At 46.2% G+C, this 13,710-nt stretch overlaps 1 protein-coding gene across 2 annotated transcripts in view; it reads right to left on the reverse strand.

Annotated features, from left to right (window-relative positions):
* Positions 1-13,710, reverse strand: part of CIMIP2A (ciliary microtubule inner protein 2A) — a 56,509-nt gene that overhangs the window by 26,510 nt on the left and 16,289 nt on the right. For both annotated transcript variants that reach the window (XM_068248714.1, XM_068248715.1), the window contains exon 3: positions 7,481-7,647. In XM_068248714.1, coding sequence (XP_068104815.1) covers positions 7,481-7,647 — 167 coding nt within the window. The remainder of the gene's footprint in view (positions 1-7,480; positions 7,648-13,710) is intronic.

The raw sequence follows: 13,710 nt of genomic DNA on the forward strand, positions 1-13,710 counted from the left end.
AATACGCTACGGTGGGGACACTCCTGGAGGTTCAGAGAACCTCCCCCGTCAGCACACTTCATACCCACAACAATCCCGAAATCACAACAGAAAGTAGAGATCCTGGACAAATACATACAGGAACTACGTCTGAAGAATGCCATTATAGAAGTGGAAACTATGGAAAGATTCACAGGTCTGTACTCCCCGTTATTTTTTGTAACAAAAAAATCGGGCCAGTTAAGGCCTGTCCTCGATCTACGTTTTTTAAACGAATTCATCATAGAAGACAAGTTCAAGATGGAATCGTTACAAACAATAACCCCTACCATCCAACTGAACGATTGGCTACTATCAGTGGACCTAGCCGATGCATACTTGCACGTGCCGATTCACAAGGCGTTTCAGAGATATCTGAGGTTCGCTGTAGGGGATGTTCATTACCAATTCCAGGTGTTGCCCTTTGGCATCTGTACTGCTCCCAGGACATTCACGAAAATCCTGGTCACAGTGGTAGCATTGTTTCGGAAACAACAATTACATCTGCATCATTATCTGGACGACATGCTACTGGTAGCAGAATCGCAGGAAGCTTTACTAAAGAACAAAAGGATACTCCTACAGACTCTCCAGAGATACGGTTGGATAGTGAACTGGGAGAAAAGCAAGCTACAGCCAACGCAAAGGTTGATATTTCTGGGGGCAGAGATAGATACAGTCAACAACGCGATCAGACTGCCGGCAGAAAAGGTGGAGACGATTATAACAAAAGTCTCGATGGTGCAAAAGAACGCATCCTTAACAGCAAGGGAATGTCTGGCTGTGATAGGTACCCTCGCAGCTGCTATTCCGATGGTGAGATGGGCAAAATGGAGAATGCGCATTTTCCAAAACGCTTTCTTAGAGCAATGGAATGGCACAGATTATCAGCAGAACATCAGAGTTCTTCCCAGGATGAAGGAAGGGTTGAACTGGTGGAGAGACAGAGGGAACCTCCTCAGACACCACAGGTTATGTTGGGAAGACCCAGTTGTCATAACAACAGACGCAAGCCAATGGGGCTGGGGTGCGCATATGGGTCAAGTTTATGCCCAGGGCAAATGGAGCCCCGAGGAGATAAAGCAACAGTCCAATATATTGGAGATGCGTGCAGCCTTCAGAGCGCTCAGACGCTTCGCCCCGAAGATCTTGAACAAGGGAGTATTACTGAAGATGGACAACTCCACGGCAGTGGCGTACCTACAAAATCAGAGGGGGACGCACAGTCGGTCCCTTCTACCAGAGGTAGAGCCAATTATGAACTGGGCACAAGCAAATCTAATATACCTTCGAGCAGTACACATTCCGGGAGCGAAGAACTCTGTCGCGGACTCACTCAGTCGAGGCTGGGTGGACAGCAAGGAATGGAGCCTGAACCTGCAGATATTCCAGATGATCTGCAAGAAGTGGGGGAGACCTCACATAGATTTGATGGCAACACCCAAGAACAACAAGTGTCCTCGTTTCTTTTCGAGGTTCAGGTACCCGCAGGCGGCGGGTTGGGACGCCCTATCAATACCATGGGAGTTCGAACTGGCATATATCTTTCCCCCAGTACCACTAATTCACAGGGTTCTCAAGAAGATACAGCAGGCGAGAGGAGTGATAATAGTTGTCCTCCCCCATTGGCCGCGCAGGCCATGGTACCCACTATTGCAGAAACTGGCAACAGCACCTCCGTTTCCCTTACCCTGCCAGAGGGATCTTCTGGAGCAGAATGGAATTCTACACCCATATCCTCAGCTACTGAATTTAGCGGCGTGGAGACTGAAAGGAACAGGCTCGCAGCGCTAGGTTGTGCACCAGATGTAGTGGAAACCTTACTGAAGGCCAGAAAAGCCTCAACAAATCTCACATACCATAGAACATGGAATCGGTTTCTATCATTTCTGGAGCAGAAAGGAATCCAACTGAGTTCCCTTCAGGTTTATGCTGTATTAGAATTCCTACAGAGAGGAGTCGATTTAGGCCTCAGCCTTAGCACCCTTAAAACACAGGTGTCAACAATTACGGCGCTAACGCACAAGAAATGAGCACTGGAGCCGCTGGTGGTCCAATTCATGCAGGCAATAACCAAACTAAGACCGCCTAGGAGAAGTTGGTACCCGCAATGGGACTTACCCCGTAGCAGGTGAACCATTCGAGCCATTAGCGGACTGCAATCTAGTCAACCTTACGTTGAAAACAGTATTTTTGACGGCAATAACATCAGCCAGAAGAATTTCAGAGCTACAGGCTTTAAGCTGCGAAGCACCCCACACTCAGTTTTTTGCAGATAGGGTAGCTCTGAGGCCAGTCGACCAATTTATTCCGAAGGTGGCAACTAGATATCACTTTAGTCAGGAGTGGAGTCTCCCTGCTTTCGAGGATACCACACTGGAAACGCCTCAGACACTTAGTGTCCCACGTATACTAAAAACGTATATAGATCGTACAAAAGACATTAGGAAAACTAGAAGATTATTTATAATCCCGATGGGATATAGGAAGGGAGAAGCAGCCACGACTAAAACAATAGCTACGTGGCTAGTAAGAACAATTAAGATGGCATACAAAATGGTGAATAAAACACCACCGGACGAAGTTTCAGCCCACTCCACACGATCCATTGCGTCATCTTGGGCAGCCTGGGCTAAGGTGTCGCCTGAGATGATCTGCAAAGCGGCAAACTGGGTATCAGTAAATACCTTTATAGAGCATTACAAGGTTGACCCAGCAGCGTTGTCTACAATGCAGTTTGGCAAAGAGGTCCTTTCTGCAGTAAAGGCTACCATGTCATAGCATGAATTATGTTATTGTTTCATTTGTGAGTGACATAACTCATTTAAATAATTTCTCTGTTTTATGCTGAGTACTAACCTGAATTAAATTTGAGTCTGAAAGCAGAATTTGTCCCTCCCTTTATTTTTATCTACTCAATCCCCGTAGTAATGCTGCCATGGAAACGAAAGGAAAACGGAAAATTGTATACTTACCTGCCGGTAATTTTCCTTTCGATGTCCATGGCAGCATACGGAGCGCCCACCCGGTTAGGAGCAGTCAGAGAAGGTAGGACTACAAAAGAAAGCACTTGCTAAGGGGCAGGTCTTAGAATTTATAGTTACAAGTCCTGTAGGGGTTAGGGGGCGGGACTAACCCGTAGTAATGCTGCCATGGACATCGAAAGGAAAGGAAAATTACCGGCAGGTAAGTATACAATTTTCCGTTTTCAGAGCAGAGAAACTGTACTTAGGGAACTTGTTAGTTATAAATGGACAAAAATACCTGTGCACAAAAGATAATATGATAACGGTATGGCTAATCAAAAGTAGGAAAATATAGCTTAGAGTGTAATCCTTCTTAAAAGGACACATCTGAGGACTTCATAAATAAATAAAAAAATCCACTTACCTGGGGGTTCCTCCAGCCCCTGTCAGCCGTCCTGTGTCCACGCTGCAGCTCCACTCTGCGCTGGTGTTATGGGGTCCCCGTTGCTACAGGGTCTCTTTAAGCCTAAACTGTCAAACTCAAATAGGAAATGGGCCGAAATTGTACACTGGGTCCTAGTCGCGGGCCAACCTCAATGTCTACTGGCCACCTTTCTCCCTTATAAAGTTCCCAGGCGTCTAATGGCCCCCCTCCAACTCCTATACAGTTCCTTGGTGTCCACTGGTCCTCTTTCCTCTATACACGTTCCTGGTGTCTAGAGGCCCCCACCGTCCTCTATACAGTTCTCTAGCGTGCTTTCTCCCTACCTCCCCCATATGGCTTCCCTGGTGTTCTAGGGCTTCATCTCCAATGTAGCTTCCCTGGTGGTAAAAAAATGTTTGGAATCATGTATGATTTCCGTTCCACTTCTCATGTGTACACCACTTTGTGTTGGTCTTTCACGTGGAATTCCAATAAAATTGATGCATGTTTGTGGCAGTAATATGACAAAATGTGGAAAACTTCAAGGGGGCCAAATACTTTAGCAAGCCACTGTATGCATCTATAACGCCCCGATATCACAAGTTGATTCACCTTTCATAGACTCATAACATTTATATTGCGCTTTTCTCCTGCCGGACTCAAAGCACTTGAGCTACAGCTACTAGGGTCATGCTCAATAGGCAGTAGGAGTTTTAGGGTGTCTAGCCCAAGGACTCCTTACTAAATAGGTGCTGGCTTCCTGAACAGGAAGAGCTGAGATTCGAACCCAGGTCATCTGTGTCAGAGGCAGTAGAACAATTTGTATCATTAAAATGTTCCTCAGAGGGGCTCACAATCTTGTGTCTCCACCACAGTTTAAAGCCAACTTGGCAAAAGATATCAAGTCTACCAGTATGTTTTTGGGTTGTGGGAGTAAACAGAGCGCCCAGAAGACTCCATAGAAACAAGAGGATAATATACAACTCCACATAGAGACAGTCCTGGCCAGGATTCAAACCTGGGACTTCAGAACTTCAAGATTAGAATAAAGGCCCTTTCACACGGGCAGCTGACAAGCGGTGAAGTCAGTGAAGTCACCACCTGTCAGCTGCTCTCTTGCTCGGGCCGAGCTCTTTTTAGTGCTAGATACAGGCGTTGTACAGGCGGCCCTCCACGGCCCGGCCACGCTCAGACTCGACATGTCACATTCCTCCGCCGCCCAGTAACCCCATTGCCTGTCAAAGCTTGACACGCGTGGTGTTACAACCGCTGCAATTCCGCTGCATTTAAATTGTACCCGAATTGCACTGGCGAGCGACAGACAGGAGATTGAACTGCTCAGCAAATGCGCAGTTTAGTCGCCCATCTGAAAGGAGCCTAACAATTTCACAGTGTCTGCAACAGTTTATATGGCTTACCCAGGGCCAGGCAGAGGCGAGAGAGGCTCCAGCCTCAGGGCGCAGTGCAGTGGCGTAGCTAATGAGCTCTGGGCCCCAATGTAAGTTGTACAATGGGGCACCCCAAGCGCTCTATACATAATTGATACGGCGCACCAAAACTTGCCAGTGGTACTACAGCGTCAGAGGTGCAAGAAGGGGATGGGGAACAGTTTGTTAATGATTACCACTATTCAAAGTATCTATAGAAGTGATTATTATGAGCACAGGGCCAATAGAGAGCTAGTACTTTAGTTGAGGGAGGGCCCTTCGGGGCCCCTCTGGCCCAAGGGCCCCGATGTGGTGGCTACCTCTGCACCCCCTATTGTCACGCCCCTGGCGAAGTGTAGGAGGGTGCACACAACTCACTCAGCTATCATTCCTCTATTATGTTTGAAGCAGAGAGAAATAAGAAAAGGAGATACATGGCAGTGACTGCAAGCCAGATAACTAGAGATTAAGGTAGGGTGACCAGGCGTCCTCTTTTTCCCGGACAGGTCCTCTTTTTCTGACCTGGCTGGGGCATCCGGCCGGTTTTTTGAAATGTCCGGGTAGCGGCTGAGCCAGCCTGGAGTCCTCCTCTCTCTGTCCCTCTCCTCTTCCATCCAATCATCTATAGCCTTTTTGGAGTGGCATCTCTCTCCAACAAATGAGGAGAGAGACAGCCGATCCAGCCCCCCCCCCCCCCAACGCGCATCATCCGAGGCAATGAAGGAGAAGTCTGGGAAGAAGCATCTATGCAGGGAACTAATGCTGAGCCTGAACACCATGTGGTGAGTAGTGATGGGTCGTTCGCGAACGAGCCGGCTCTAAGAGCCGGCTCTTTACTGCGAACGACAAGAGCCGGTTCTCAGTTTCAAAAGAGCCGATGCCTCAGCCGCCCCACACAGCTCTGGTTTGCTGTGTAATAAAGGGCGCTAAGGCATGCTGGGAGATGTAGTCCTCCTCGTGCAGCTTGTAGGAGTGTATGGGGCAGAGCAGAGCAGTAGCAGGAGGAATTGCCCGAGCGAGAGAAGCAGCCTGGAGTTGTCATGGAGATGGGGGCGGGGCTTTTACTCCGATTCTGAGTGGCGTCTAGTGATATTTAATGAAGAGCCGATTGAGAGCCGTAAGAGCCGGCTCTTTAATGGGAGCCGATTCAGAAGAGCCGATTCTCCAAGAAGAGCCGGAATTCCCATCACTAGTGGTGAGAGACTCCAGGGGCTGCTGGACACTTTCGCTGGGTCATCCTGTGTTCTCCCCCAGCCTTTCTCTGTCCAGCGTGTCACACAGCACTGCAGCAGCCAGCTGAGCCAGGTAAAGTGTGTGGCTCAGCCTCGCCCTCCCTCCGTCACTCAGAACAGCCGCTGCTCTCTGAAGTTATAGAATGTGAGTGATAAAGTGCTGGAAGGGTCAGTCAGGGATGGAATGTGTGCTGCGGCCATTTACTATATTCTCCTTCAGGGCCGGGCCGAGGCATAGGCTGGAGAGGCTCCAGCCTCAGGGCGCAGTGTAGGAGGGGCGCACAATTCATTCAGCTGTCATTCCTAATTGTGTTTGAAGCAGAAAGAAATAAGAAAAAGGGATACATGGTAGTGACTGCAAGCCAGATAACTAGATATTAAGGTGTTGGGGAGGTTGTGGGCCCTGTGGCTTCTTAGTCTAATAGCAATCAGTGTGTGACGGCTGGGGTGGCAGGGATGGGGGGGCGCACTTTGGTGTCTCAGCCTTGGGTGCTGGAGGACCTTGTCCCAGCTCTGTTCTCCTTGTCTCCACCCAGCAGCCTGGTAACCTAATCCATTAGTTTAGCAGCCAGAATGTAAACACTAGCTGCCAGTCCAGGAATGATGGAGGCAAAAGGGAGAAATAGAGCAGGAGTCACACAGTGTACTTTTTTCACAGGGAGGGGGGAGCAGGCAAGCAGTGCACACAATGCTGCTTCTGTACAGGCTGTATTATTTGCTCAAGCAGGTAGTGACAGGTTGGCACTGTAGTATACTCACGAGCGTGGTGAGCTGTGCACTAATAGCGTATCGCTGTATCCTAGATTCCTGGTTTTCAGCTTCACTTGCATGCTCAAGTAACCAGCAGAATGCATAAAGTAGATAGAAGAGATCGTAGAAGCGCAGCAGTGCGCAAAACAGCCGCCAGGCACCTGTAGCCAGCACCCACCCACCATCACTTTACCTCCTCTCATGACTGGTATGTGTAAAACCATTTTGTGATTGTTGCAAGACTGCACTTGTGCATTTAATACTTTTGTACTCATTGCATTTGTTTGGAAATGTGCTGCCAATCTCATAGCATTTGTGGCGAAATCTTCTGCGAATCTGATCGCATTTTGTGGTCGGCCGGCTGGCCCTCCACCATGTGGTCTGGAAAAAAAACGACCCGCCTCCATGCCTGCGAAGTTGGACAGCACACTGCCAAGGTCTTGTATATTTGGCCCCACCCATGACCACGCCCACATGCTGTTGTGATCGTCCTCTTTTTTGGAAATCAAAATATGGTCACCCTAGATTAAGGTATTGGGGGTTGGGGTGCCTCTTAGTCTAATAGCAATCAGTGTGTGACGGCTGGGGTGGGAGGGATGGAGGGGCGCACTTTGGTGTCTCAGCCTTGGGTGCTGGAGGACCTTGTCCCTGCTCTGGGCTTACCTTTATAGTCTTGTCTGGGTAGCTCTTTTCAAAGGGGCTAGATTTCTTCTTCAACAGGATTGCCTGGGCCTCCTGGGCTTTGTCCCTTGCTGGGGCCGGGATGTGTCCCTCAATGTGTTTCCTACTACAGGAAGCATTGTGCTGTTTCTGTAGGGTAGGTAGATGGTCTGTTGAGAATATTCATATCGTTATTTCACATTTCTGAAGTCTCACCATATTTTCCAAGAGAACATTTAGAGAGAAACTGTAAAAACATAGAGCAGAATATGGTAAATTATTCAGGATACCACCTTTTACATGAAATATCCTGGTTTCGGCAATCAGAAACACCTTCTAAATTGCTGTATATTGGGGTGTAGCCCCACCAGGGACGGATCTAGGGGGAGGCAAACGGGTCTCTTGCCTCAGGCGCAGTTTGTTGAATTCTTAAAAAGGCGGCAAAATTTGGATGGGGAATGTCAGTTTAGGAGCCAAAACCTGACCTTTAGGCGCCAAAACCTGACCTTGCCCCAGGCGCAACTTGGTCTAGATCCATCCCTGAGCCCCACCCTCTCACAGAGGCTTAGCCTAGGCTGTTAATTATGCAGAATCCCCCCCCCCCCCCTTCAGGCATTCTGTGAAACTAGGAGATCTTTTCTACTGGCTTCAGAACTCTCAGTAAATGAACAAGAGGCACTGCAGTGACATATAGTAGATAGAAGTAAATTATTCAGGATACCCACTTTTAAGGTAATTTTCCTGGTTTCAACATCAGAAACCCTTACGATATCTACATACAGTATTGCTTTACCATTGCTTTATGTTGGTATGTAGCCCCACCCCCAGTGATGCTTAGCCTAGGCTGTTTAACTACAGTATGTGGATTTCTCTTCCGACTGTTATTAAGTTGCCTCCTCCGCCATCTCCATATTCCCCAATGTTGGAAGCCATGTGGATGGGTATTGACTCAAGGGAGGGCACCTATGCACTCACTGTCTCCTCCTCCCTGGGCACCCGACCTACATAACTGGATACAAGTTTTACTCTTCTTTTTACACACTGCGTTTGCGCACAAAGCACAGACTGTTGCCAGGCATCGCACTGCAGGGCCACAGCACAATTTTGAAATAAACAAGGTGACCTGCCTGTAGTGCAATACCTGGCAGTGTACAGAGGAATGTACCAGAGAAGTAGCTATGGGTGTGCAAGGGGAGACACATGTCCTGGGCGCAGCACTGTGAGGGCGCTCAGCACAGCCGTAGCACCCCCACGTGAATGAGAGGCGGCTCGCTGGCTGCCCGAAGTGCCCCTGCTTCTCTCCCTCCCTCTGCAGAAGCGTTAACGGCAGCAGAATACGGCAATCTAAAGGGGGCACATCTAGCTACCTAAACAGGGTGAAGGAGGACACATCTGGCTATCTAAAGGGACACACATTTGGCTATTTGAGGGGGGGGGGGGCACATCTGGCTATCTGAATGGGGTAAGGGAGCACATATAGCTATCTAAATAACTTTTGTCTCCACCCATGACCATGACAACATTCCGATGTGTGGCCACGCCCATTTTGTCCAGTGGGACACTGTACACACACACACATATACACACACACAACACACACACTGTACATACACACACACACTGCACACACACACACTGCACACACACACAACACACACTGCACACACACACACTGCACACACACAACACACACTGCACACACACACAACACACACTGCACACACACACACAACACACACTGCACACACACACACTGCACACACACAACACACACTGTACACACACACAAACACCTGCACACGCACACACACACACACTGTACACACACACACCTGCACACGCACACACACACACTACACACACACACACACGCACACACACACACACACTGTACACACACACACCTGCACACGCACACACACACACACACACACACACACACACACACACACACACACACACACACACACACACACACACACACACACACACACACACACACACACACACACACTGCACACACACACACACACACACTGTACACACACCCACCTGCACACGCACACACACACACACACACCTGATGCCACACAGGGATAACGGTGGAGGAGACCTGGAGTCCCAGGAGCGGGACAGGTGAGATTTTACACTGCACATACATGATTCCAAACATTCTTTACAAATAAATAACTGCCAAGTGGGGTGTGCGTAATTATTCAGCCCCCTGAGTCAATACTTTATAGAACCACCCTTTGCTGCAGTTACAGCTGCCAGTCTTTTAGGGTATGTCTCTACCAGCTTTGCACATCTACAGACTGAAATCCTTGCCCATTCTTCTTTGCAAAACAGCTCCAGCTCAGTCAGATTAGATGGACAGCATTTTTGAACATCAGTTTCCAGATCTTGTCACAGATTCTCGATTGGATTTAGATCTGGACTTTGACTGGGCCATTCTAAAACATGGATACGTTTTGTTTTAAACCATTCCAGTGTTGCCCTGGCTTTATGTTTAGGGTCATTGTCCTGCTGGAAGGTGAACCTCCGCCCCAGTCTCAATTATTTTGCAGACTCCAAGAGGTTTTCTTCCAAGATTGTCCTGTATTTGGCTCCATCCATCTTCCCATCAACTCTGACCAGCTTCCCTGTCCCTGCTGAAGAGAAGCAACCCCAGAGCATGATGCTGCCACCACCATATATGACAGTGGGAATGGTGTGTTCTGAGTGATGTGCAGTGTTAGTTTTCTGCCACACATAGCGTTTTGCATTTTGGCCAAAAAGTTCAATTTTGGTCTCATCTGACCAGAGCACCTTCTTCCACATGGTTGCTGTGTCCCCCACATGGCTTGTGGCAAACTGCAAACGGGACTTCTTATGCTTTTCTGTTAACAGTGGCTTTTTTCTTGCCACTCTTCTATAAAGGCCAACTTTGTACAGTGCATGACTAATAGTTGTCCTATGGACAGTCTCCCACCTGAGCTGTAGATCTCTGCAGCTCGTCCAGAGTCACCATGGGCCTCTTGACTGCATTTCTGATCAGCGCTCTCCTTGTTCGGCCTGTGAGTTTAGGTGGACGGCCTTGTCTTGGTAGGTTTACAGTTGTGCCATACTCCTTCCATTTCTGAATGATCGCTTGAACAGTGCTCTGTGGGATGTTCAAGGCTTTGGAAATCTTTTTGTAGCCTAAGCCTGCTTTAAATTTCTCAATAATTTTATCCCTGACCTGTCTTGTGTGTTCTTTGGACTTCACGGTGTTGTTGCTCCCAATATTCTCTTAGACCACCTCTGAGGCCGTCACTGAGCAGCTGTATTTGTACTGACATTAGATTGCACACAGGTGCACTCTATTTAGTCATTAGCACTCATCAGGCAATGTCTATGGACAACTGACTGCACTCAGACCAAAGGGCTTGGAAGAACAAAGAGAAATCGAGAGCCCGATATGGTGTAGTATTGTTAAGTTAGTTGTGGTTAAAAGCAAAATATTTAGATATACTCACAAACATGGGTTACCCATAGGCAACCACTTCAAGTGCAGGTGGGGAGTATTAGAACCTGACCCCACTCAGGTTTTTAAGATGTCGCTCTCTGTAGATAGGAAACGGGGTAGCACCCCTCCACCGAGGGTGGACTCAAGATTTCAGCAAGGCTTGGTGTACAGAGGCGCCAGAGTAGAATAAAAACGTTTAAAAACCGTCTAAAAGAGGGGGATGTTCAGGTGGACTTACCTCCCTCAAAAATATAAAACTCAATTGAGTCACAATATATCAATACAAAAATATTTTATTGAACTCCACTTAGTGCAACGCGTTTCGCAGGTGTGGTCCTGCTTCATCAGGCAAACAGGAGTATAACTATAAAACAAACAGAAATATATACAAACATAATGACCCATAGAAATAGCTTAAAATAAAGGCGCAGTTTAAAAACATAAGAAGACATGATAAAATTGTAACATTTTTGGTCGCAGTGTAGTAAAAACTCGCTCTGTCTAAAAATTGCATCTAATTGATCATAAAATATGCAAAAGAATCCAAAGTGTACACAAAAGTTAATAAATATCCATAGTTGTCAATTGATATACTAAAGTTCATCAGCTTACAGATTAAAGGATAGTCAGTTTAGTAAGTATAACATATAGTACTATTTTATGGCCCTAGAGCTTACTTGCAAGAAGAATTACTAACAGTCTAAACTGATATAATAAAATTCAGCACCTCAGCAAGAGTGACTTACCTCAATGGGTCTAGATGCAGAAGTGAGCGCCTCTGTGTAGATGTGCGAGGGGGCTCTGCTTATATAGGGAGTGTGGTTGCACTAATTGATCCTAATGCACCAATCAAAATCTGCCATGTCAGCAAGGCGTGCCAATTTGGGTGCACCTGAAAGTGGTCATGAGGCTGGAACGCACACATAAACATCAAGGCAGCATGGTGGTATAGTGGTTAGCACTCTCGCCTTGCAAGTGCTGGGTACCTGGTTCGAATCCCAGCCAAGTCAACATCTGCAAGCTTTTTTTATATATATTATATTAAGTCTCATTAATTATAGTAGTAGATGAACTCTGCGAGTGGGCAGTATCTATGTAAGGACTAGTCACTGGTATTCGTTGTAAAAAAAAATATAAAAAAAAAAAAAAAAAAAATTACATATATATATATATATATATATATATATATATATATATATATATATATATATATATATACATATTGAATGAAAAAAGATGTCATATTGCATTGTTTGTGAAACTGCTAGTAAACCAATAGATCAGAAAAGACTATATATTGTTAACACCAATTTTTGTGGTGATCAGATAACAGTGTCACCATCTAGTGGTGAAAGTATATATGATAGCCCAGGTTATGTACAATGCTGGATAAAAATGATACTAAAAGCTCTGAATTTTATACAAGCAACATAAGAATCAAACACAAGTTAAAATGGCAATTATAAAATTATATAAAATATTATTAAACAGATTAAATGGGAGAAGATAAGATCATAAAGTAAAAGAGAGGACCATTAAAATAGTATAAAATTGTGAGTACTAAAAATCAGGTATTTTATAGAATTAGATGGGGGGTTGGATCAGAAGATTTTCTCAAGCACCTCATTTAACCCCATGGGTACTAAGGTCTTCAGAATTTGGATCCAGTACATCTCCCTATGCCGCAATATCTCAAAAGCATTGGTGGTATTAGTGGGTAGGGCTTCTATTAGGGTGATCGTGAACAAGTGGGGGTTTTTGAGGTGATGGGTACCAAAGTGGCGAGACACGCTGTGCAGTGCATAGTTGTTGATTATATTTCTCTTGTGTTGCCCAATGCGGCTCCTGGTGGTCTGGGTAGTACGTCCGATATATTGTAACTTACACGGGCATGAAATTAAATAAATTACATTCCTTGTTTCGCATGTTATAGTCTGTTTTATTGTGTACTGGGTATTGGTTGTGAATGATTGGAAAGTGTCTGTTTGTGTAATGAAAGTGCAAGCTTGGCAACGGGGCTTTTTGCAGGTATAAGATCCTGGGCGTGAGGGATTGGTAGATTGTCCTGGGGTGTTGGAAGGAGGGTTCTTTAATCTACTTGGGGCTAGTAGGTTTCGGAGATTGGGGGCTCTCCTAAAAGTTAATGTGGGATTCTTGGGGATAGTTTTCACTAGATAAGGGTCCTGTAGCAGTATTTCCCATCTAGATTTGAGTATGGTTCTGATGGTCTTATGTTGGGAGCTGAATTTTGTAATGAATCTTGGAAAGAGGGCGGAGGAGGTGGTTGTTTGAGTAGGTTGTGATGTGGGTGGTGGGTTGGGGATGGTGGCTCTGTGTTTGGCATCTCTGATTAGTTTACGTGGATATTGGCGTTCTCTGAATTTTTCTGTGAGTGTTTTTGATTGTTCATTGTAATCTTTCCTATCTGTGCAGTTGCGAAATATTCGTCTGTATTGGCTATATGGAGTGTTGGTGGTCCAGGGGCGGTGGTGATGACTGTCAAAATGAATGTAATTATTAGCGTCGACTTTCTTGAAGTGTGTTTTGGTCTTGATGATATTTGAATCGGTAAACAGGATGAGATCGAGGTATTCTATGGAAGTGTGGCTGTATTGGGAGGTGAATTGTAGTCCTGCTGGGTTTATATTCAAAAATTCTACAAACTGGGTTATGAGTGATGGATCGCCTTGCCAAATGAATATCAGGTCATCAATGTATCGACGGTAGAAGATTATATTGGAGGAGA

This window comes from Hyperolius riggenbachi, chromosome 8, assembly GCF_040937935.1.
Source record: "Hyperolius riggenbachi isolate aHypRig1 chromosome 8, aHypRig1.pri, whole genome shotgun sequence".
In the NCBI taxonomy this organism is placed as follows: Eukaryota; Metazoa; Chordata; class Amphibia; order Anura; family Hyperoliidae; genus Hyperolius; species Hyperolius riggenbachi.